Source organism: Podarcis raffonei, chromosome 11 (genome assembly GCF_027172205.1).
Source record: "Podarcis raffonei isolate rPodRaf1 chromosome 11, rPodRaf1.pri, whole genome shotgun sequence".
NCBI lineage: Eukaryota > Metazoa > Chordata > Lepidosauria > Squamata > Lacertidae > Podarcis > Podarcis raffonei.
The window spans coordinates 28599183-28625540 of NC_070612.1; the positions used below are offsets into that span (position 1 = coordinate 28599183).

At 41.5% G+C, this 26358-nt stretch overlaps 1 protein-coding gene and 1 long non-coding RNA gene across 5 annotated transcripts in view; one reads left to right on the forward strand and one right to left on the reverse strand.

Annotated features, from left to right (window-relative positions):
* The window catches only part of LOC128423123 (uncharacterized), a 39205-nt gene extending 16336 nt beyond the window's left edge, over nucleotides 1-22869 (reverse strand). For 3 of the 4 annotated variants that reach the window (XR_008332682.1, XR_008332681.1, XR_008332680.1), the window contains exons 1-2: nucleotides 22760-22869; nucleotides 186-372 (exon numbers count right to left, since the gene is read on the reverse strand). This is a non-coding gene — a long non-coding RNA (uncharacterized LOC128423123). Of the gene's footprint in view, nucleotides 1-80; nucleotides 373-22759 lie in introns of those variants that run through there. The other variant, XR_008332679.1, reaches the window with a different exon arrangement.
* A 95-nt stretch (nucleotides 22870-22964) lies between these two features.
* Nucleotides 22965-26358, forward strand: part of TBCA (tubulin folding cofactor A) — a 30403-nt gene continuing 27009 nt past the window's right edge. The window contains exon 1 of the mRNA XM_053407899.1: nucleotides 22965-23227. Coding sequence (XP_053263874.1) covers nucleotides 22980-23227 — 248 coding nt within the window. The 5' untranslated portion in view covers nucleotides 22965-22979. The remainder of the gene's footprint in view (nucleotides 23228-26358) is intronic.

The window sequence follows — 26358 nt, forward strand, 5'->3', positions numbered from 1 at the left end:
TGGTGCCAGATGGCGGCAAGACAGAGGTAGCTCACCCCACTCCAAATGGTGGACCCTAAATGATGACTCTAAAGGAAAAGCAATTTTCACACATTATAACTGAATCAAAAATCAGACTAAAATAAGACTGCAATCCTAGGCATGTCCACTTGAAAATTAACTCCATCAAAATCAAGAAGGCTTACTTCAGAGTATTAATGCGAACACTTGACCACCAGGAAGTTCATGGCTCTTTTCCAGGGAGGAAGTGGAAGCAGCAGTAGCCATCTCCAGCACAGTGTAGCATAGTTTCTCACTCAACTGTGGTGGTGAATTTGTAGCCTCTCTTGGTCAAAATCTTCATGAGGTAGTCAAGTCATGACCAGCCAAATCCTGGTGGAAGATGACATGGAGCAGAGTGTAACTTTAATAGATGGGCAAAGGGTGGGGGACACCGTCACCAGAGTCACAATATCAGTGGTATGGCCAGAGGCGTACAGCGACAACACAGCCTGGATGCCAACACACATGGCTGTGGTGCTGAAAGCCTCAAACATGAACTATGCCATCTTTTCTCTGTTGGCTTTGGGGTTCAGGGAAGCCTCTGTCAGCAACAGGAGATATTTTTCTGGGGCAACTCCCAGCTTATCGTAGAAGGTGAAATGCCAGTTCTTTTCCATGTCATCCCAGTTGGTGACAATACCATGTTCAGAAGGATATTTTAGGGCCAGAATAACTCTTTTATAATTTCTATTAAAATTATTTTTCAATGATACAGTGGAACCTCGGTTGTTGAATGCAATCCGTTCCAGAAGACGGTTCGACTTCCGAAACGTTCGACAACCAAGGCGCAATTGCCAGTCGGCAAATTCTTTTTAAAAAATGGAGAAACACACCTCGGAAGCTGCTCAACTTCTGAGGCATGTTTGAAAACGGAAGCATTCACTTCTGGGTTGTTCGCATTCAGATTCCGAATTGTTCGGCTTCCGAAGCGTTCAACAACCGAGGTTCCACTGTATACTTATTGTATAAAGCCACAAAATAGAAATTGAATATAACAAGAAAGACAAAAACAAACAAACCAGAAGCCAGGTAAGTAATCATATTCATTTTTATGTCACATCACTGTTGCCTTTTTCTGTGTAGTTCTTGCAGGGTCTTTACATAGTTTTTTGTTGTTGTTGTTTAAAAGCAGTTCTTGTGGTGTTTAGTTTCACTGGCTTTTGCCGTAATAAAACTTGAAACTTTAAAAGCAGTTTTCTTTAGGGAGCCTGTACTGGCAAATGCAGCCAATGACAAGAACCAGGCAAAGGCACACCTTCAAAGGTTCTAAACGTGCAGTGCTGAGGAATGGTTCCCTGATCATAAACCCTGAATTGTCCACCCCAAGCCCTGCCTTATTTCTTCCCCCAAACATCAAGCGAAGGGGGAGGGTGGCTTATAGAAACCAAGAGGGGTGAGGTTTAAGTGCACAATGTATTCCAAGCCCCAGCAGCCTTTAAATTTTACAGTGGGCTCCCGATTTAAGTGGTACCAATGGAAGGGGTGGCAGGGTAAATTAAACCCACACTAGAAGAGTAATAATCAATAAACGGCAGGCACAAACACACGCTGCAAGCACACACACACACACGACTTAAAATTGGAGAGGAGCCCTGGGGATCATCTAGTCCAACCCCAGCAATGCAGAAATATTTAACTGTCCCATACAGGCTCTCAAGGACAATGGAGGGGGGAAACACATAAGCACCCTGGCCAACAAATTAAATGTAAGGCAAACCATCTCAGTCACCCAGACCAGCCATGCAATTGGACAGGCAAGGGCAATAGAGGGGAAAACATACAAGCATCCTGGCCAAAAATTAAAAGCACCAGGAGTGGGGGGAAATAGAAGGTTAAATGTAGGTTTTTACACGGAAAAGAGGACACAGCAAGGCCAACCTGGATGCCTGGGTTTTTAAAAGCAGTAAAGCAATGAGCGCACGCAAGCCTCTTAAAGTTAAAAGGCATGCAAGGAACCAGACCCCCCCCCCGACTCCAAACCTCATGGCTCTTCTCTGTGATGACTCTCCTAGCTGATGACTTGCGATGGGACGACGATGAGGAATGAGGCCAGGGAGAGGCTGGCACTGCAGCAAAAGGCTGCTGAACATGCCCCCTCCACGGCACCTGGTTGGGTGGCCATCGGGGGGGCGTGAGCGCCAGCCAGGTGAGCTGGAGGCAGGGGGCAACGCCCCCTGCTGGGCGGTGCTCGGGCTCCCGCCCACAACCACTCCCCTCTCTTTCAGGGAGGAGAGTCTTTATCAGGGTAATGCCACTATTTTAATTGGCCGGAAGAGATTGAAATATTGAAGGACAAAGTTCAGAGCAGAAATATAATTATGACATCCAAATTTGTGCTGGTGTATTGCCATATGTAATAAATGGCCACCAAACAGCAGAAAATACATCTGGTTTCCTTTTCCCTTTCATGACTACTGCCCTCACCACCAAAGTATCTGTTTTTCTGGCCCATACCAGCCACCATACCCTGATGCCTGGGGCAACCAACAAAAGAGGGGGATCACAGCATGAGAGACATCATTCCTGCCAAAACCAGCTTCACACGTTCTGGAGGCTTTGTCACTAAAAAGTGCAGAGATATCTGTGGTGATATTTTTAGAAGTTGCGCAAGGTTGTTTGGGCATAAGTTTGTTTGAAAGCCTTGGGGTGGGAGGGGGAAGCAAGGTGGCTTAGGGATCTACCTAGTGTGCAGAAATCCACATAGAGAGTTCTTAATGGCTGCCTATTAATGTGAAATATACTGTTGTTTCTCTTTCAGAAATTGAACATATGGGACAAAGCGCACTACCTCAGAAATTTAAATTTTCATTTCCTGTGTCACTGCACTTTTTTCTGGTTTGTTTTTATCTTGCTTTAAAATTTATTTTGAATGCATGTTTGAAAAACAACACATACATTTTAACCATAAATAACACTGTGTTCTCAAAGGCAAATTGAAGTAGGATTAAAAACAAATGCTTACATGGTTGTCATCAAACAAATGCAAGTTCAGATTAATCTTTTCAAATATATCCACCCACAGGTAACTTTCCAAAGGCCATCTTACAGATCCCCAGCATTTTGACTGACCTGGGCTTAAACCTTGCAATTCTGCAGTATAGAAGCTAAATAAATGGGCAGGCCTGCCTTGCTCTTTGATGAACATTGACACAGAGACTACATTTGTAAATACACTTACTTGTGAATGTCGTATTGATTTCTACATTGATTTAGCATTTATTTTCATGGGACTTTTAAGTAGGTGAGTTTAGGATGATGACCAGAATCCTCTTCCAAACTGGTTCAAGTAATTCCCAAGACTGCAAAGCCCTGTTATCACAGCAATTGCATACATAGAAAGAGGACTGATGTTCTTTGGATGCACACTTTTCTTCCTGATATGTGTGAGTGCCCAGGAGCATAATTTATTTGCAGACCAGTTAGCTTAATGGCTGTTCCTGGTAAATTAGTGGAAAGCATTATTAAAGTTATATTATCCAGGATGCAGAAGGACAAGTCTTGCTGAAGAATAATCAGCGAGTCTTCTGCAAAGGAAAGTCCTGTCTCACTAAATTTGTAGAGTTTATCTGAGAGTGTTAACATGCACATGGATAATGGTGATGTTTAACTGAACTTTCAAAAAGCTTTTGACAAAGGTCCTCACTAAAGGCTCTTGAGCAAATTGAGCAGTCATGGGATTGACGGTTTTGTGGGTCCAGTACACTGTACATAGATTGGGTCTTCCGTCCCACATGCTAAAAAGAGGGGCGCAAATTTGCATGAAATTTGCATGTGTTTTGTGTGATATGCATATCTGCATCTTCTTTTGTGAGTGGGGTGGATGACCCAATGATAAATCAGGGGAGTTGGTGGTTAACAGTAATGTGGCCATGAGTGCCGAGGAAACCAAAGTATTCAGCGGCAAGAGGAAAGAGGTTGCTTGGAGATATCCTAGCCTTAAGTTCTCCAGGTCATAGTCTGAGAGCACATAACAAAGTCACCTTCTTTAAACTATGCGGGTATTATTTGTGCCTGGATGGAAGGCCACCTAGGAACCTCATTTGTGCCACCTTCAGTTTTATAATGGAAGAAAATTGGGTTGCAAATGCATGTACTCAATAATAAATGAGCCATTTAGGGCTTTGGAAACATTAAAATGTGTGTGCATCCATAATTCTAATACATATTGGACTCTTTCAGTGTACATTCACAAAAATTCCAGTCTCATTGGAGGAAACAATTCTGTGTATACTTCAGGAGAATTTAGGGCTCCAGCCAAAGTTGGGCACTTTTACTTAAGTGCGTAAATCTCTCCCTCTGAAGTCCCATTTACTTCAACGGGAGAGACTTAAGCACTTAAAAGTGTGTAACCGTCTGGACTGTGCTCTCTATTTGTTGCTGATCTTGTTTGTAACAGCTCCTGAAAATGAATTGGCTTCTCTTTGAAATATCCTTTCCCCCAATAAAATGTTTGTGAAAGCATGAAAATATCCTCGGGAAGTAGGCAAACTGGGATAATCTCCCATTTTATACTGCTGCACATGCTTCTGAAATGCTTGGCTGTCTGTAATCCATGAATTACTATAGCTCTAATCTCCTTAACTGTGAAGAATCAGCTGTTTTTTCAATCATTATTGATCTCATTGTCTGATCTGACTTGAATAGGCTCACACATACATCTAGACCCAGGACCTGCCTGTTTAAAAGCCTTACAGTGGTCACTGCAACAACAGCCACACTCTAGGTCAGTAGTCAGCAACCTTTTCAGACACAGGACCCACTTTTAACTCCAAGGTACATTTGGGGACCTGTTTCTTAATCGTTTACCATATATGTGAATAGTGGTAGTACTCCTGTTGCAACCCACCCTGGATCAGGCCATGACCCACCACTAGGTTCTGACACACCAGTTGAAGACCAGTGCATCAAATGAGCATGAAGAAATTAGCTATGTGAAATTAATTTAAGGGATATAACTATAAGGCAGGAACTAATTTAAACTAAAATAGACAGCACATTTCACACTGGTAGGTCATGAGTAGGTAACTGCTCTCAGAAGGAGTTTCACCAGGCCAATTCATTGTTTATATTTTTCGTACCTAATAATTTGGCAGTCATGCAAGCAGCATGGTAAATAAATCTGCATTTTAAAAAGCAGCCAAATACTTAAAACAGACTAATAACTGAACTAAAATACTGTACTAGTAAAAGCAATCCATGAGCGACATTTTTGCTTCCCTTGACTGCACTGACTCAAGTTAGGAGATCAGATCAGATATATTTATTTCAATCTATGGGGTTTTCATTCAGATACGACTCAATACCACACCTGCTTGACTTCAGCACTAGAACAGCCTAAACCTTCTTCAGATCATACCCTGTTTCATTATATAGCTGATCTACAGGGTCTGAAAATGCTCATAGTACAACCTTCCCAGGACTGTAGCACTTTATTATTATTTTTTTCATTTGGGGAAATTCTAAAGAAAGACAACCTGCAAAACACATTCTAGCATGTCAGAGAGAAAGCTAGGCTAGGAGCCTTATCTCTAAGGTGTCCATGGTGGGGACCCAGGGCTAACATTGTCAGTACCTGTCAAAGCCCACAGCCTTGCAGGTGGCCCACTTCTAATCCTCTGAGGTTCCTGGCTCTGCTCCTCCACCTCCTTTCTGTTGCTGCCTGTTCACTTGCCCTCATCCCAGCCTGCAAGCTGTGTCAGGAGTGGAAAGATTCAACACATCTTCTACTTGCTTTATGCATGTGGTGCAAGACTGCCCAATCAACTATAACAGCACAACCTGAATTTGCTGGTATGAGATTGAATCCCACCTGAAAATAGTGTCACTCTGGAAGCATCCAGAGGTAGCCCACAGGTGGGTTCTCTCTCCTCCCTTTGCCCAAACCTATGTGATTAGCACTCAAAGTCCCATTATGATGTACAAAGAAATGACATGCACAAAAGGAAAATGACATGTACAATGGCTGAGCATGATCCACCCAACACTGAAATGCAAGGGGGTATTTGTGTGCTTAAGTTGCCTTCTGAAATCAATTAGATTTAAAAGTGTTTCTCTGTGGCTGGATGACCCTGCTGGAACCTGTCTCTTCCCTGTTGAGGGAGACAGAAACATACTCTTCGATAAGGGATAAGCTTATGCAGCAAACTTGATAATTCTGCTCTGGGAGTGACATTAGCAACACTCATTCTCATCTCCATCAGATAATGAATAACGGGATAACAACTAGTAGTGCTGACATGAAAAAAAAAGATATTTTCAATTCACAAAATGGAAATTTTAGATTAATTATCCCCCCTTCCCTTAAGATAGTTTTGTGAAAGAACTGATGAACAGTCAAAATAAAGACCTTTCCTCTGCTGCTAGCTTAAGATGTTTAGCTGCAGAGCTTTTAGCTTTGTACTGTGAATTGTTCTGTTTTAGAAGTTTTGTCTGCTGCGCAGAGCCAGGCTGCAAACCCATCAATCAGTGATCAGTTATCAGTTCCAGATGACTGCCTACTTAAAATAAGTGAAGCCTGTAACAATAACCTCAGTCACTACTATACATGCAGAGCTGGTCTATCTAGTCTAGAATCGCTACTGATAGAGTCAGAGAGTGATGTTGTCCAAATTTCTCCTGTGGTGGCTTGTGGCTACATATGAATACAGTATCTGAAACAGGAGTTATTTTAAAACTCATATCTATTAGTGTGAACCACCCTGAGAAAATATTTTCTATTGTTTTTCCAGGTAATGTGATAGAGCAGTATGAAAATAGACTAGAAACCATGAGTGACATTCTGGCTCTAGAAAAGGAAATGGCAAATCTTTCCATTCCTGCCATTGGCTTAAGTAGAGCCACTGCACATACTTCAAAACTTTGAATGTATATTAACAATGAAAATATATTTTGTAAAATAGGCCTAATGACAAGCGTATTATTAATATACAAAAAATGAAGCATTGCAGCTTTCAGCGAGGTAAGTAGTGAAATTAATCACCAGTGTATGTTGGCACAACTCTGATGAAATAGATGAAATTGTACCAATGTTCTAGTGATGGAACTGGGCAGAAGAGCTGCATTCTGTTTACTAAATTCCTTAAAACGTGTATTGCACAATCCCTTTTTCTTTCTTTTACAAATCTTATAGTAGGTGATCCTAAATATTAAACGACATCCCTACCCCTCATAATGAAGCTGTTGATGTATCATACAAAGGAATTAAATCCTATGAAGTTCTGAAGTATCAACAAGGTATTATGATAATACTAAATTAAAAGTCAGGACCCAACTGTCTGCCAAACTTCTTGAACAGCAAACATCTGTGCTACAAGGCAAAAGGTTTCTGATATGCTATAGGAGTCTGCTGTTGGAAAAATAATTATTGAAAACCCCCACTGCATGGGTTGCCCTAAAGAAACTGAGTTGTGTCTCTGGCTAAATGATGTGCAGTTCTAAAGCTCCTCCTATGCACTTCTCTGCATAATCTGAGCTCCTAGTTTAGGTTCTGCTGAAAACCAAATTACAGAGGGATTTCAATTCTATACACACCTATGTGAAAGTGGGTCCCATTTCAGTTAATGGGAATTCTGACTTGACATATAAAGGTAAAGGTAAAGGGACCCCTGACCATTAGGTCCAGTCGTGACTGACTCTGGGGTTGCGGCGCTCATCTCGCTTTATTGGCCGAGGGAGCTGGCGTATAGCTTCCGGATCATGTGGCCAGCAAGACTAAGCCGCTTCTGGCGAACCAGAGCAGCGCACGGAAACGCCATTTACCTTCCCGTCGGAGCCGTATCTATTTATCTACTTGCACTTTGACGTGCTTTTGAACTGCTAGGTTGGCAGGAGCAGGGACTGAACAACGGGAGTTCACCCCGTCACAGGGATTCAAACCGCCAACCTTCTGATCGGCAAGTCCTAGGCTCTGGTTTAACCCACAGCGCCACCCGCGTCCCTGACTAGACATATACAGGAGGGCATAACCAGCAACTAATCTCTATTCAGGACTGGGTAATGCAGTATTCATATAAAGCATTCAAAAACAGGCAGGAGGAAAAGCATCAGATAACACCAAAGACGGAGAGGATCTAAAAGAGAGTCCTCAAATGTTGGTTAGGAAGACTACTTTGTTTATCTTAACAGATGGCAGAAATATCCATAGCTTGAGTAGAGACTTTTAGTGTTCTTCAAATATACACTTCTTCCTAATGTCAGAGGCCCTAGTTCGCCTTCCTCCTGAAAGTAAGTTTTGGTTCCTTTCACATTTTTTCATTATTCCTAATGTGGCAAATGGATCTCTTCTGTCAAAATGACATGGTTTTCTCGTGCTAGTGTTTGTGCTTATGCATTTATAAACTAAGAAAGGTTCTGCTGGATTGGACCAAAGGTCTATTCTGCTTCCCACAGTCCCTCCCGAAAACCCACCAAGGGGCAGTAAGGCAATATTGGCCTGGTGTGTCCCCCCCTCTCCTGGAGTGGTACATGAAAATGAGGTCCTTAATTTCCTCCAGCGGGAAAGAAGGTTGTGACCAGAGATGACCAATAGCTGAAATCAGTTTGAAAAATGAATTTTACATGCATTAGCACAAAAGCAGTGAATGCACTTCAGTTATGAAAGGTGCAACTATAGTCCACAAAGAATGTTAGAGGAAAATTAAAAGTGCATTATACATAAATGAACATTGGAGAAGGAAAAGTATAAGGAACACTACATGCAGGCAAATATAAAAGATACTGATTACATGATAAACAGGATATGAATATGCAGTATTAAGGCATGAGATGGAATAGCTGTTAGCTGTTCTCTGCAAAGATCATATTGCTTAATATTGAGATTAACTACAATTTAGCTTTTAACTTAACTCTAAAAAAAATGTGAAATATCAGATAAATGATTATTACAAACAATTATTATGGTATGAAAAACTAGCAGCAATCTTAACGGTTATTTGAGTCTACTTTGATTTACCACCTAGAATTTCAACCAGCAATTTATTCTAAAGGTTAAGTAAAGAAAGAGGAACAAAAAGATTATAGCTAACTATCCAAGTAGAGGACCAGAGGAAGAGCTCAGGGAAGAGTTGAGAGATGAATCCAGGATGCAGTGTATAGAATCCAGATGAAGAGATACAAAGGCTGAAAAATAACGTAATAGAGTTTGGCTTCATAAGGAAACAAGAAAAAACTATACACACCAAGCATGTAAAATTGAATGCACAAGTTAAATATATGCAAGTCAAAGGCTTACTGTATGTGTGTACAGTATATTACATATTATGTATGTGTATGGGGTGTGGCTGTAGCTGCCATCGTGATGAATTCCTGCACTTCAAACATTTACCACACCAGCATTTTGTTTTCAGAGGTATACTGCCTCTGCACTTAAAGGCACCATGTAGCTGGCATTGCTAATAGTTGTGGACAGACTTACTCTCCATAAACCTGTGTAGCTTTTAAAAAGCCATCTAATCTAGTGGCCATCACTACACCTTGTAGTGATAGTTGGTTACAGCGTGATGCTGATAACAGAAAGGTTGCAGGGTCGAGCCCCATATGGGACAGCTGCATATTCTTGCATTACAGGGGGTTGGACTAGATGATCCTTGGGGTCCCTTCCAACTCTACAATTCTGTGATTCTATGAGGTTATTTTCCCCTCACTCACAGCTCTCTGGGTCATGGCTTTTAACAGCAAAGAGGAATGTGTATGGAGAATATGGCACAGGGGGGAAACATCTCTGTGCTTCATTTTGTTTTATTGTAATCTATAGTATATTTTCTCTGTTGCTGACTAGCCAGTTCCCTTAAATGCACCTTTTCCCTCTTCTTAGCTGTTTGAGAAACCTATAAATACTTAAGTAACAACATTACTGTAAAACTAGCTGTAGAGGAGCACAGCGTACTTATTGGAATGATGCCCCATTATTGCTCCACTTCCATTAAATGTTTACTTTAGTCCTTTTAGAAGTCTTTGATGGCTAAAGGTCAGCCTTCTAGCCTTAGAAAAGCATCTTAGGAAGTAATTTTTGAAGTGCCATGTATACTTCTCATTCTTATTCATGCACTCTTCCACTAAAACTTTAGCCCTTTAGTCATCCTGATGACGAGAAAAAGGGAACAGGATGAAAGAGAAAAGAAAAATGTTCACAGACTGTCAAAAGCCAAAGTAAAAAACAAGAGCCACCTTTTAAAAACCGCATTGTTGAGGCCATCCTAATTCTGCATACACATTTTTAAAAAACCATTTTTTTGCAATTGGGTATGTCGGAAACAACACACACCTGAACACCCTGCATTGTGATTTTTTTAGGGTGCTCTCTCAAGTTTCAATTCCTGTCCACTCAGGGATATGTTTGGATCACATATGTAATCACTCTTAATTTGGACTGCTGTAAGTACTTTAATGTCATAAAACAAGAGGAACAAGCAGCCAAGTCTAGTTTGTAATGCCGGTACAGGAAGTCCTAACGCTGGATTTACAGCAACCCTTCATCCCATGCTGGTAAGTTTTATATCACAGGGCTCCTATGCAAAGGAGAGGAGGTAGAGCTGTGCATTTTTGAACATACTGCACGGCTGGAGAACTGCATTGCAAAATTTGGATAAGTGCAAATTTCAAAGGACAATTGTGTATCATTTTGCATATTGTTCCAGAAAATGTGGATTTGCTCAGTTTTCCTTTAAATGCAAGAGGAATTGAATTTCTCCCCCATCTCTAGTGGATGCTTGGGAATCTGAGGGTTGGGGGATCAGCCAAGAGGGCTTTTAGAAAACAAAACCTTAATAGCCTGTCAGGATGGGTGGAGCTATATGAAGGAGGGGAGAGGAGTTCTCAGTTTCATACATTGATTCAAAATAAACTGGCATCTCTTTGGCTGCAGATTTCTAGTAAGGTATCCAACGAAATTCTACTCAGAGTTAGACCCATTGACATTAATAGCCCTAAGTTACCATGCCCATTAATTTCAGTGGGTCTGCTTAAGTAGATACAAATTCTTTTATTTCTTATTAATTTTATTAATTTATTCATTGTTTTCTGGGCATCACATGACACTAGAGCAGCATTAACTTGAGTGGTTCATACAGAAACTGGACTGCATCCCATGTATGTATGAAATTGGCAACATGTTCCTGTCTTCTAAGCAGTGGCAGAAGTTGTTTCTTCGCTAGAAAATATCAGCCTGGGTAGACAGTCTTTTGCACAGATTTCATGTAGCCAAAAAGGGAGGAATCATTTTGCCAGTATTTAAACTTTGCATTCAAGCATGTGATCAGTCAAACCCACACAGATGGCTACTGATACCCTTATGCTTTCAAGACTGCTTTGTTCAATATCACACCAATCAGGTTATCTGCAGAGAAAATTAGAATAAAAATGAAGATAATGGTTGCTTTATTATTTAATGGCCAAGGGTCAAGTTGTCAAAGGCAAACATGGCATTTAGGTAGTTAATTATTTTAAAATAGCCACAAGAAAAAATACAAGTGCAATTCATTAAGTGCTGTTTGCTGTGCATCCTCCATTCATTTCAGTGTGAAGTACTTGTTTGTGTTCCAGTTTGTATTGGGAAGAATGGAGGTTATGAACCAATCCTGTTTGAGGGTTTGCATCCTCTGTCTTAAAAAAAGAACTGAAAGATGAGAAAATATTTTGAGTTGATTAACCACCTCACATTCATTTATTAGCTGGTGCCTGTTAAATATATATTCAAGAGAGGTAACAGCTTTGCTTACAAAATAGCTTACATATATACATACAAAATGTGTGCAGTTGTTAATATCATATTATTGTAAGGAAATGTTCTTTAATATTTTATTTGTTGTCGACTTCAGAATGTAGAGTATGGAACATTCCCTATTACAGTAACACACCAGAGCCAAAATGACTTTAAAATGAACACGTTAAAAGCCCATCTGCACGCTACTGTGAATTGAATGGTCAACCTTCAAAAGATATATTGATGTTGCTTCCAGTTTCCCATTGAGCACTGTCAGTGGCTTCTATATCTGCAAGATAAGATTATGTGATTCTTGTCAAGTCCTGAAGAATCATGACCTGAAGTGTTATATTGCACTGACTTATATAGTACTGGGTACTAAAATGGTAAATCCAAAACTGAGTTACTAGATCTTAATATGATGTAAAGAGACAATGTAATTTGACTTGATCTACACAGGATATTCATTAAAGGATGTTATACTCAGCAGCAGCATGAGATTAAAGAAGGGATAAATAGATGAACATAAGAAGAATCCTTCTGGTTCAGTCCAAAGGCCTGTGTAGTTCAGCATTCTGTTCTTATAGTGGCCAATCAGATGCTTTTGGGAAACCCACAAGCAGGAAATGTGCGTAATAGCGCTCTCATTTGTAAAGTTGCGCCTATTCCTCCTAGATTCTTATTTGTTTTGAAACACATCTTTATTTCAATTTCTACATATATCTGAATAAGTTAGCAGGTGTTCTTTTTTTAAAAAATGTACCTGGTATTGTATATGGAAGGGAGAAAAGCTTAAATTAGCTTTAGCTACTTAGCATGAAACAACGGCGGAAGGAGGTATGCCCTGTGGCTATGCTCTCTTATGCAACGCGACTGAACTTTAATGGGTACAGTCCCTGGTTTTTTTATATTAAGATTTACCATTGTTATAGACTGGGAGTCACTGGACAGCAAAAAAATATAGTGTACACAAACCCTTTTATTTTGTCAAGTCTGAAAGTGTCTATCCATATCACCACTGACTTCATTCATCTTTAATGACAGGTTTAGCATTGCAAATAAGACCTCTCTATGGATGAAATACGGTATGGTGAGATTTATAGATATAATCAAAGGCAGCTATTGTGTGAGCCAATATGACATCAAGCATGGAATGAATCATGATAATCCTCAGTCTTTGCACTTAAAGCATTTTGTAAACAGTGGAACCGGAACCCTAAGGGGTGCGCTGGCTGAATTTGAGAAATGGTTTACAGAACCAAAAATAACAAAGAACCATTATCAAAATATTATCACATCATTATTATACAATTTTCTATCAAGACGGGGAAAAGTCTAGTAGGAGCTCACTGAATCAAAATATTTTTAAAAGGTGGGGTGAACTCTATGGGCTTTTTTGCAGATTTTCCCATTGCAAATTTTCCTGTCAAACACGCCACACTAAAAAGGAAAACGCCAAACAAACACAAAGCATGCTTTGCTACTTGCTTATACAATATAAGTTTCCCCCTCTCCTACCCCTGTATGGCCCATGTGCCTTCCTCAAATCCACTCCAGAGGATTGGGGGAACCCCTAATATATGTTTTAGGTGGTGCACAGGAGGAGGAAAGGGGTAAGTTCTGTAAATCATTGTTTTGATGGGTCATGTTAACTGGATACTGCCAGGTGTCTTTATTTATTTAGGGTCTGCACATGTGAATTGTTTTTTCCTGAATAATTTAAAATCATTTTAATGGATGATGATGCACTGAGTTCTGTTCTCCATACATCCCCAGTGTACAGTGTATTTGTTTAACGCTAAAGTTTGCAGTTCTACTAATGCACTGCCATGGCCCAACCAAGACAAGGAAAACACACATCTGTTAGTTAATTCTTTATCGGCAAGAGACACACTTATAGCAGCTTCCACAGTGCTCTGGACACACACGCTTCTAGTCTTTAGGCCATGGGTAGGCAAACTAAGGCCCAATAGCCGGATCAGGTCCAATTGCCTTCTGGATCCGGCCCAGGGACGGTCCAGGAATCACTGCGTGGATCGCCAGTGCACGCATTCTTTCCCTCTCCCTCACATGGTGGTGCCGGTGCCTCCTCCCTCCCTCCTCCTGGTTTCTCCCCACCCTGACTAGAGGAGGAAGGGGGCTGGGCTTTGTTGGTGCCAGCAGTAGTAGCGCTCGAGCAACTGCTCTTTTAAGCAGCCCCTCTCTGGAGCCCTTTTGCGTGCTGCTGCCGCCAGCCCCTGCCGCTTGCAAGACACAGGTAGGCAGCCACCGGGGCACGTGGTGCTCTTGCATCATTCCCCCCCCAAAAAATATAGTGCGGCCCCCCACAAGGTCTGAGAGACAGTGGACCAGCCCCCTGCTGAAAAGGTTTGCTGACCCCTGCTTTAGGCAGCTGTTCACAGATCTGGGCCTTATGGAGCAGTTGCAGCAACAGTGGTGCACTTCCCCTCCTCTGATGGGTTGTGCGCCCACAACCTGAGATTTCTTCTGCAGGAAATTGTCACTGCTTTTCCCTCTTCAAGCCCCTCCTGGTTCTACAAGACGGGTCGAGGGGAGAGGGAATCTACAGACCTGTTGCTTGCCTGAACCGTAGCTTATTCCTCCACCACATTGTGCATGCCTTCCTCCACCTCAGACTGCTCTGACTCTCCCTCCTCCCCTAGCTCCTGCTTGCGGTTGGCATGACACCCCATAAATCACTGGTCCCCTCTCCTTGGTCACTCCCCTGGTCCCTTGCTCTCACAACACACTCCGGAGCCCTGCCAATTCTTGACATACTCTTGCATAGGCTAATTACATTGTGAAGTGGAATTCTAAAACTCCTTACTAAGAAGCAACTCTACAATTGTGTGGCTTCCTTATACACATCTTTCCACTTATTAGCTGAAATGTTTGGTACAGGTCAGTACAGTGGTACCTTGGTTCTCGAACTTAATCTGTTCCGGGAGTCCGTTCGACTCCCAAAACCGTTCAAAAACCAAGGCGTGGTTTCCGATTAGCTGCAGAAGCTTCCTGCACTCAAGTGGAAGCCGCAGAAGCTGCATCAGATGTTTGGCTTCCAAAAACATTCGCAAACCGGAACACTTGCTTCCAGGTTTGCGGCGTTCGGGAGATGATTTGTTCGACAATTGTTCGACAAGTTTGGGAACCAAGGTACCACTGTATGTTGATTCTAAGAGTTGTTGTGCCAGCAAATGAGTGTATAAGCTGAAGGATACGAATAGCCATGCCAGGGATCATCACAAAAATGGTTATGATAGCAGCGTGAAGATCTTATAATCATATTACTGACCAGTATATGAAGACATGGGTCTTTAGGGTTTAGGCGGTAGTTCCACTGCCTTCAGTTTGCCCAAACTTGTTTATCATCAGTATAATGAGGCCACAGTCATAGTTGGTGTGCTATTTCCCACCTGTGTATGCCAAACTGAACCCTTAGAAAAAGTGAGTAGCTGTAAACTAATACAGATAAAACACACCAGTTCTGATGTGTGTCACTTCTAGGACAGGAGATTGGATGGAATCCATGGAGGGATCATGATAGTTAAACACAATTCATAAGGAGTTTAGAGAAAATATAAATGTATCTGTTGGCAGGCTAGTGAAGCTGGGTGTCCAGCAAGAACCCCTCTCTTCCACCCGCACTTTGGATTTATAACCATGGATTTTTTGGTTCCATGTTTACTCTCTTGAATAGATATGAAGGATCTATTTTACCTGTTGAAGGCCAAAATTCTTATAGGGTAAAGTGTTGGAGGTTGCACACTGGCAGTTGGTGGATCTATAACCAGTAGCAGGCAGCGTGCCACTCCATTCTCTCTCTCTATGCCACTCTTTACCTCCTTCATTGGCACCCCCATGAAACCAGAGAATTGTAGAGTTGGAAGGGATCTCGAGGGTCATCTAGTCCAACCCCCTGCAATGCAGTAAATCTTTTGTCAGCTAAAGGGGAATAAGATTGAGCAGCTTATGATGAGGCATCCTGAGGCCAGAATGAGGAGCCATTTTAGCAAAGCAATTTTTGTCCTAAAACAATGTTGTAGGACACAGCTGTCCTATAGAGCAGCGCTCACCCCAAGGTCTGACCTCAGGGCCTTCCTTCTCCTATTCATGTAAAGGTAAAGGTACCCCTGCCCGTACGGGCCAGTCTTGACAGACTCTAGGGTTGTGCGCCCATCTCACTTAAGAGGCCAGGGGCCAGCGCTGTCCGGAGACACTTCCGGGTCACGTGGCCAGCGTGACATCGCTGCTCTGGCGAGCCAGAGCTGCACACGGAAATGCCGTTTACCTTCCCGCTAGTAAGCGGTCCCTATTTATCTACTTGCACCCGGGAGTGCTTTTGAACTGCTAGGTTGGCAGGCGCTGGGACCGAACAACGGGAGCGCACCCCGCCGCAGGGATTCGAACCGCCGACCTTTCGATCGGCAAGCCCTAGGCGCTGAGGCTTTTACCCACAGCGCCACCCGCGTCCCTATTCATGTAGTCTGACTTAAAACATTCATAGAATAGGCTGTCTCCTTTATTATGCAGTAATTTGGGTGGGATTTATGAAGGCTTAAAAAATTTTCAACCCTATTGCCATCTCACTTTACCCAATTATCATGCAGATTTTTATTCTAATGTCACTCTAATGGTGTTTCAGGGGTCAGAATGCCACTTTTAGCTCTGCCACATCTTTAAAACTTTTGTACTTTGGAAAGGATTTAAAATACTATGTAAAACATCTGCTATAAGAACAAAAGGCATAATCTTAAAAAAGGGTGCAACTTCTCTAGAAATATACATTTCTGCATTGTGGAGCAAACACTTCTGAGATTAATTCCAGTGTATTTTACAGTCTTAATCCTTGTTAGGTTCCTCTTGGTTGACCCTGAATAAAATCTAACTAGGGGTGACCAAAAAATATGTCCATCAACTTTGCTCATGCATTGCAACATAAAAACTGACTGGAGTCATTGACTACAGGTGAGAATGAGCAAAACTACCCAAGAAAAATATGCTGGTTTGTGGATGCTCATTCACTCCACTTTTGTCTGTCACCTTGATTTTCAGATTGGGCATTCATGGAGAAAAGGGATGTGAACTGAAAAAATAGTGTGTGTCTTTTATAAGACAGCATCATGTTATGTTTCTCCCTTTACAGAAATTTATGTTACACGGTATTAGACCATGGGCTAAGCTTAATGTAACATGATACATTAAAAACTGCACATCATGATTGCAATGTGTGTCAGAACAATGAATTGTTATATCAGATCTCCCTTCATCTGTGAGTAGGGCCCCTTTGTAAATCATCCACAAAGGGATGCATTTGCTCCTTAATGGGTGTGCATAAATCCCATTCTCTCGTGCTACCCTGCACCCTCTTCTAAGGGTTTGTCTCAACTGGAAACGTGCTAGGAAACAATAATGTTGATCCTTTATACCCACACTCATTGAAAGGGCAAAAATATCACCAGTCTTTTAACACAGGCATAACTTAATACACATATGCAGCCTGATACTACAGATAAAAACTTAGATTGAAGCCAATTTAGATGTTCTTTTATATGTCCTCCTAACCATGGGGGAGATGCCTATTTGTGATCCACTCCTTTGTGACTGAGTTCAGGCTTATATGATCCAGCATGCGGGCAGCGGTCAAGTGCAATGGTCTTTTCCTTGGAAGTGGTGTGCGTGCGTGCGTGCACACACACACACACACACACACCAGGAGCATTGTCAATTCAATTAAAAAGACTCACATGATTGGCTCCATCCTTGTAGTTGTGTCATTTAAATTTTCTCTCACCTGTACATTAGCTGCTCATGGACAGGCAGTGAAAATGTCTAAAGGACATTTGAATTCCCTGAAAATCAGCTATACACCAGACTTTGTGGTTTGCAGGCCAAAAATAGTTCCTGATGTGTAGCCAGAAGTCTTTTTCCCCTTTGAATAGCAGATACTCCCATCTCATGCCATATCATCTGATATACACTTCCTATTTGGGTTCCCTGCACCTTCAAGCCCTCCTGAACTTCTGTTCATGAAACTGTTATCTGTGCATGCATAATGGTGGTCGCAAATGTACGCACCTCAGCTAAGCTGCGAAGTGAATGTAGCTTACATGTTCAAATCCGAAAAAAGCTGGTTCGAGGGAAAATACATTAAAAGTCAGCATTTCTCAAGGAACTACAAGACAAATTAGGATTGTGGCTAGCATCATGGTTTCAAACACCAGTGGTGGGAGTGTACTGGAGCCAGAATAAACAATGTATACACAGCCTCCTTTTGAGAAAATATGTATAGGGTTCCAGTGTAAATCACATAAGCTTTAAATAAAAGCTATACATAATTCATAATTCATAATTCGTGCTTGTGGCATTGATAAATGCCACAGGCATTTAAAGTACACCATGAATAAACATTAAAATAAAAATTTATTCTGGATGTGATTTTTTTCCTTTCCAAATTTTCCTTGCAATGTCTTGTTTGCAGTGGCAGCTGCAGAGGGGGAATCCTTTTAACAAGCACTTTAAACAAAAAATGTGAGCCATCCAACCTAGAACACATTTATACTGCAAAGTACTCATATTTCAGTTAATTAAGTTGAATTAAGTATTGGAGCTGAACTGGCTTCTGATCTGTATACTGTATATACTAGCTTCCCTTTGAATAGCTTCCCTACAATATTCCCAAAACACACTGGGGGAAACATTAATTAAAATGGTTAAGAATACGTTACAAACGAAGCGTTCAAAGGAGCACCCGACAGTTATGGAGTCTTGGGGAGTTATCTTAGGCACAAGAAGCTGGCGTAAAGCAAGCCAGGGTAAAGTTACACCAGAGCCAAACCCCATTAAGTGGGGGGGGGGCTGCTGCTCTGCCTAAGCCTGGAAGAGGAAAAATAAGCCTTTAAAATAGTGTTCTATGCCTGAGTGCCAGGCCACATGACAAAACTGAATGGACATAGGATCAAGGCTAAGTCCTCTTTCTTTGGTCCTGCCCCCTTACACCCACTTGTTAAGACCTACATCAGGCTTGATAGATTTAGTTCAGCCACCTGAGCAAGTTATGCTGGGATATTGTTGGTTGAGCCAGGGCTGGCAACATGAAGCTTGCTGAGCTCAGCTGAGCCGGAGATCCACTGTAATGCTGCATCCTCAATGGCTTATCCCAGTGGATCTTGAAATATGATTGCCCCCTAAATGCCTACATAAACGTTCATCTGGAAGAAAGCTAAAATCTGGCTGCCCCATTGCCTGCAAACCTTAACTCCCAAATCGTTGTGTTGCCTATGAATATTCTAATTACCAAAGCAGAAGTTGGAGAATACATATTTTGTTTTGTTCTGCAAGTGACATAAGCTTAAAATAAATATTATACACAATTTCTAATTAATTTGTAAGTGTCATTCATTAATATCTCAAGTATTCCATGACTATACACTTAAAAACAACAGCCTGATACCAACAAAGGGGACAAGATCTGGGGTGGAGAGTGAAGAGAGCTCCCAGAAAGCAGGGGAGATAAAAAAATTGAGAGGAGGGTAGATGGTGGGAGTAGAACAAAGGGGCAGAAAGCAAGCAAAGTGCAGAGAAGCCAGCACCATCAGGGAATATGGGTGTAGTTACTAGAGAATGAAGAGAAAGAGAAACAGGAGAGAAGGGGTATTTGGGAAAGGAGGAGCCAAGGAGGAAGGGAGGAAGAACTTTATCTGCTGCATGTGAACAAGAAGGGAAAGGAAAAGTAAAAAACAAAAAAACAACAATAGCCACAAAGGATGTGTGACTTTATTTCACTTTCAATTTTGCCTTTGACGGATGCCTTGTATATAGCCCTGAAGGTCTGAACACATCATGTTGTTGTTTTTTAAATTCTCATAGATAAACCATAGCATATCTGACCCTACAATAACCCATCATAACTAATACATTTAAAGTGCATGGGAGGGCAGGAACCTGACACCTGCATCGTAACTTCTGTTATCCAGTACAAGTGGCCATAGGTTGTATTTAGAGGCAAGCTGTAAATTTATCACACTGTACTTTGATTCAGTAAAGAGTAGTTCATAGTAGGCTTCCAGTGACCTTGTGTAATTGTATCTCTTCATCTCTATATTTAACACAGAACCACATGGGAGGTGAGCTGAGATTTCAGGAAAGTTCTTACTTTCACAACTTCTTCACATGCTTTCCTTGAACCAGAATAGATTCCTTTTACAGTTCCCACCCTTGGTTAAAACTTGTTCCAATGCTTCAGCTGCCATTCTATGCTGGTCTTTCATACTGCCAGGGAAATCTTAAGTAGTTTGATCTTCTCTCTTTCATTGGCTTGGTTCACACCTAACACCAAGCTGTGGTTTATTTAAATTGTACAAGTTGTTTTTCCAAAGTTTACCTTATTTTCCAGCTACTCATTACAGTACTTGTATGTTTGGTGAGCATTTGTAGTGGGGTGGTCAAACAAACCATGGTAAAGGAAGGTTGCTGGCTTCAAACATAATACAAAGCTATATTTAAAACAAATCAAGGTTCATAAGCCAACAACAAACCATGACTACAAATCATGGTTTGTTGGCAGTAAATGAATCATAGTTAAGCTGCCGGGCTGTGTTCACTTATTATGCTAGCTAAACCATGGTGATGGTTTAGTGTTATATGCTAATCAGTGTGAGTGCTTATACTAGATAGGCGGGGCTCTTTTATGACTGTTTTCAGAATGCAGGTTTTAATTCAGTGGAAGATTTCTGGCAAGGTAGAGGAATACTATACTATACTGTCATTTTGTCTTGTTGCCACTGAGAAAATAATATATTAAGGAGTATGTTAGTGTAATGTTTCCATGATTACTGACCTAGATGTTTCTGTAAGGAAAGCTCTGATGGAGCGGTGAAAGAAAGGCAGAGAAAAGGTGAACATAATTTCAATATAGATGGAAAAGACTGGAAGGTACAACCTGTGATGCTGTGCAGGTTTCACAATCATGATGGTTCCAAATTGTTATACAGTATAGACAGGTAAGTAATATGTAGCAGTTTTCTACTGCTTCAGAGCAAGGGTGAGAAGAAGGTAGATTGGAGTCTACTGGTAGATCACTGGATAATTTACAGTAGATTGACAATGGTTTCTGACTTCCAATCATTTAACAAAAGCAACAACAAAAATGCCCCCCCCCCTATTTTAGGCTAGTGGAATCCTTGATTTGTAGTTCAGTATTAAGTCACAGATTTGTACTTGTATATACAGGCACTCCAGTATACACTTTGTGGAGTGTGGTCGGTAGTTAAACTGCTTGGGAGGATGAAAGACAAGATATACTTTAGAAATAAATAAATAGCTTCCTGCCACCATTTTGCACTTGATTCCAGTTAGAACCAGTAAAAGAAAGAAAGATAGAAAAAGAAAGAAAGAAAGAAAGAAAGAAAGAAAGAAAGAAAGAAAGAAAGAAAGTACCGTATTTTTCCGACCACAAGACACACCTAGTTTTTGGAGGAGGAAAACAAGAAAAAAAATATTCTGAATCTCAGAAGCCAGAACAGCAAGAGGGATTGCTATGCAGTGAAAGCAGCAATCCCTCTTGCTATTCTGGCTTCTGGGATAGCTGCGCAGCCTGCATTCGCTCCATAAAACGCACACACATTTCCCCTTACTTTTTAGGAGGGAAAAAGTGAGTCTTATAGAGCAAAAAATACGGTATATCCCGTAAGCCTGAAGTCTGGCCATGCCTGTTTTAGAATATTCAAAGCCTTTGTTACAACAATACTGTAAAGCAGGGAATTAAGCAAATTCATGGAATATAAGGTTATCAATGGATCTTAGTCATTAATGCTCCAAGAACAGAAGTAGCATGTTTCTGAACAACAAGGCGAAAGACTCTTGCCCTCATGTCCTTTTCAGTGGTGGCCTTACGCTTATGGGAAGCTTTCCCCATAGAGGCATACTTGGCACCATAGTTATCTAGTTTTAGGCACTGGCCCAAACCTTTTCTCTTTACATGGACCTTTGGTCCTTAATTTGAAGGGCAACATTGTGGCCTTTTTTACTGAGGTGGGATTTGAAGTCCTGCCTTTTATTTGTACAGCTGTGCTTTTAGGCTTTCATAGTTGTTTGCTGGACATTTGATGGACTCTGGGGGTACTTCTAGATGGGAGTTTGTTGTGAAAGTGGGGTTCACCTTTTTTCCAGCTTTCACCCAACACTGGTGCCATCAGAATGCCATCCTGTATTTCTCCCCATTAAAAATGGCCTTAGCCTATTGTGAGCACAGGAAAGGTATAAGCTGGAAATACCATTTCCAAACAAAAAGTGGTGGCTTTTGTAAGAAGAGGTCACTACAGATACATAGTTTCTTACGAATGGATACCTGTTGCCTCATTCATTCAAGGTACTCTACAATCCTACTGTTAATTTGTGCCAACGTGCAACAGTGTAGGTTGGCTCCCACATTAGCAGAGCACTGTGCAGGAATGCTCTGCATAGTTGCAATCCTACACACATTACCTGGGAGCTAGTTTTACTGAACATAGTGGGAGTTACTTCCAAGTAAACATAGACAGGATTGCATTGTGTGAGGCCTACTAGTGACTCACACAATTTCAGTGTGAATTGTCCAGGAATTAAAGAGTCTTAAGGAACTTGCAGTGGGTTTCTAAACTGAAGTAACTATTTGTATGAATGTAGCTTTGAGAATTTGGAAAAAATACCCCTGAGCAACAACAGTACACCTGAAAGCATTTTGGATCCTGGTAAGGAACGAACTTGCACTTTTGGAATTGAAGCTGCATTCTCTCTTAAATCCTGGGTGTCTACTTACATTATGGAAGTAGAGTTCTGCATTATTTTATTAATACTACTGCCCCAATTTTGTCATGGCGTTTGGCTAAAACAATAAACTTATGAACTTTTTTTTTAACGTGGTGTGTCAGAACCCTCACTGTGGGCGGCGACAAGGTTATTAACGTCAGAACATCACAAAGCATAACGGAAAACAAGAGAAAAAACAAGAGAAAGCGCTACGTTTGTATGGGGAGTTTGTACCGTGAGGTGGCCTTTCAGGCACGCGTTGACTAACGCTCCTTCTCCTCCAGCCATAGCAAACTGCCATAGCAAATTTGTGGCGGGGAAAAACAGCGATTATAGCCTCTTTCCTCATCTATGGACATGATAGGACTTGAAGCAGCGAAACAGCTCCACGTATTTCCCGCCCTAAATTATGAACCCGTCCTTTAACTGTCCACTCTCCCCCCTATACACCCTAATGGTACAGTCCACTACGGGGCGGAGTTTACGTCGGGAGCGAGGCGGCGTTTCGCGCATGCGTACTTTTTGCGCGATCCGCTGGCCTCGCTGCGTAGCCGTTGTTGTCTTTTCGGTTGGCGTGCTGCTCCCGCCCCTGCCAACCGCCGCCGCCGCTACCGCCGCCGCCGCCTCCACCACCCACAGAGCCCGCGCCATGGCAGACCCTCGCGTCCGGCAGATCAAAATTAAAACGGGCGTAGTGAAGCGGTGAGTATGCGAGGGTCTGGGCCTCGGCCACCTGGCGGGCCGGGTCTGTGGAGCCTGGGACCGGGTGGTCAGTTGCCTTTGGCCAAAGGCTGAGCGGCTGAGGTGGGGTGAGTGGCGAAGGAGGCGCACGTCCCTGAGGGAGCGCCTAGGTGCCTCACGTTGATGAACGTCAGTGCAAGGCCAGTGCTGTATACATCTGTAAAGGGGGGGGTGTGAGAGAGAGAAAGTGTGCGTATGTGATATTTCGTTATTCATCCAAGGAACCCGGAAGAGCAACGTACTCGGTCTGTTTGATCCCCGCAACGGCCTTGTGAGGTGCGTTAGGCGGGGAGTGACCATCCAGTGGGCTGGGTGGGGTAATAATAGTAATCATAATAGTAATAGTAATAGTAATAATAATAATAATAATAATAATAATAATAATAATAATAATATATTTATACCCCGCCCATCTGGCTAGGTTTCCCCAGCCCCTCTGGGCAGCTCCCAACAGAATATTTAAAACAACAAATATTAAAAAACTTCCCTGAACAGGGCTGCCTTCAGATGATGGAACCTGTATCACTCCATAATAACATAAGAGCAGCACTGGATCAGGCCATTGCCCGTCTAGTCCAGCACCCTGTTCCCACAGTGGCCAACCGCATGCTTATGGGAAACCTGGCTCTGGCCACTCTACTCCACTGCCCTCTTTCTCAGTATTGGTCTTGAGCTTAAGGCTCAGCCCCTGGAGTAAGGTTCTCAACGTAGGATAAACAGTAATGGCACTTAGCTTATGAGTTGTTTCTTCCCCCCCTCTCCCCACCCTCTCATACACATAACCCTGCAGGTGTGTAGGATTAGGCGATATGGACTCTAGGTCAGTGCTGTGGCTTCCAAGCAATTTTGATTCCTGGCAGTTTAGAAATGAAGCACTGCCTTAAATGCATATTTCTTAAGAGACGCAGCACAATGAGTATTTAAAAGCACTTCTTAGTGTGGCCAGATACCAAACGTTGTAAGCAGTATAGTGTGCAGATTTTAACTGAAAGAATGGTCCAAGTGCTTTTATTTCAAAACAAAACAAACGAACTACAGTATATTTCTTAAAGATGGATGATTTAAATTGGGTTAATGGTTGTGTAGATGAATCAAAGGGCACAAGTTACCTCAAGGTGAGTAATCTGGGTTAAAGAAGGGTGTTGTGCAAGAACACTAGAGTGCTTGCAAGGAATGCTTAAGAATGCACATCTTGATCTGGATTACTTAACATGGTATAATGGCCATCCACCCCTGATTCTTGCTCACAATCACTACATCATGTGGCAAACATTCCTTCTTTTCTAATGACTTTTTACTTACATAGTCCTATATCATTGTAGCATCAAGGTATCATTTATATATTATCTAGCGATGCATGTGTGAATTGGGTCTATCCTGATGGATACATTGATAGGTAGTTAGATTTATTATAGGATTTATTATAGGGCTATTAGTCTAGATTGATTAATATTAGTATTGGTTAATATTAATCAATCTAGACTAATAATAGTCTAGATTAATATTGATTGCATGTGTCTAGGTAAATACTGGGGGAATTTGACAAGAGGCAATGTCCTGTCTTCCCATTCAGAGTATCACAACTTCATAGAAAAGTAATGAACATTCACTGTTTTTGAAACCCTAAAGTGGCAAAGAACAGAAATCACTGGCTGCAACTTCTTTTGTATGCTAGCAATTGGGTGGGTGGGTCAGTTCTTGAGATTTTAATCTAATAAACACAATTCTGAAATGTGGGAGACACTGATTACCTAAGCTCTTGACTCATGCAGATCTCTCTGCCTTTGGTTCAGACTTTGTTTCCAGTTTGAGTCAACTTTCTGAAGACTGGCTGAAGGCCCAGTCATGTAATTAAATTGTTTATGTAAAACCCAATGGCCAGTCTACTGTCACAAGTACCTGTGAAAATGTACCTGTCTCCACTAAACCAACTTGATGCTGCTCAAGTAGCTTTGACTGCAAGAGAACAGCTAGCATTCTATTAAGATTGCCACATGTCCTTTCATTTAAGAATAGAATTTGAGACCTATTAGACTATAATAAAGTTTTTTCTTTTAATTTTAAAATACTTACTTGACACTCTTTTTAGTATGTGAACTGGGCTTCTAATCTCTGAGCAAAGTGTTTATTTAACATATTGTGTCTGATAAAATTACAAGTGGAGACCTGCAGCAAAATGTTAAGCCCAGCCCTTGACAGGAATGTTCTTCATTGGGATGCCAACTAGCCTGAAATAGGAGTCTTATAATCCTGTCTTCATCCCACAAGGGTAAAAGTTTCAAGATATGGCTTAGGACATTTTTTTTTAATCCAACCATCCTGAAACCTTTGTCCACTGACCTACATAATACTGGTCCCAAACCTGAGTGCCTTATATACAGTAGGAGTAGTAGGGTGTGAACAGTGAATATATGATCTTTTTTCTTACCTTCCTGTGTAGTTTAGGAGACAGAGGTTTTTCTCCTCATGAAGCACATACACTGAACTCTCCTCTCCCTTCAAGATACTGTTAAGATAAGGGTGAAGAACCTTGGGCTTGGGTCTCTCTCTGTGTGTGACTGTGGTCCTCCATCCCTTTAGCATTTTCTGTAGCTCCCCACACTTCACCACCCTGCTCTCTACTCTCTTTAAGAGCTTTTGCTTGACTGAAATATGTCCTTGTATTGTGATCATTTCTTGCTTGCTTGGATGAGGAGATGGGAGGGTTGGTAGAAACCTGACTTCTGCATGACTGGAATGTGGCCTACTATATAAAGTGAGCTGGCTGACATGTGACCAGGTCCAGCCTCCACACTTTTATTTCCTGATGAGATCAGCAAAATTGAAATAAATGCAATATTTATTTTCATATCAAATCTAAACTTATGTATTACTTTAACATAAAATACATCAATAATAGCTTTGCATTAAAAATGTATTTTAATTGTATTTTTAAAAGATTACATGACCTTCACAAAACTAATTTGAGAAGCTAGTATTAGTTCACCGTTCTTTTTCTAGACTGGTAAAAAGTGGCTAAGTATTTTGCTTAATGCTCAAGAGTTTGTGTGTCTGATGGGACAATGATTGAATTTTGAAACATTTTGAGAAGT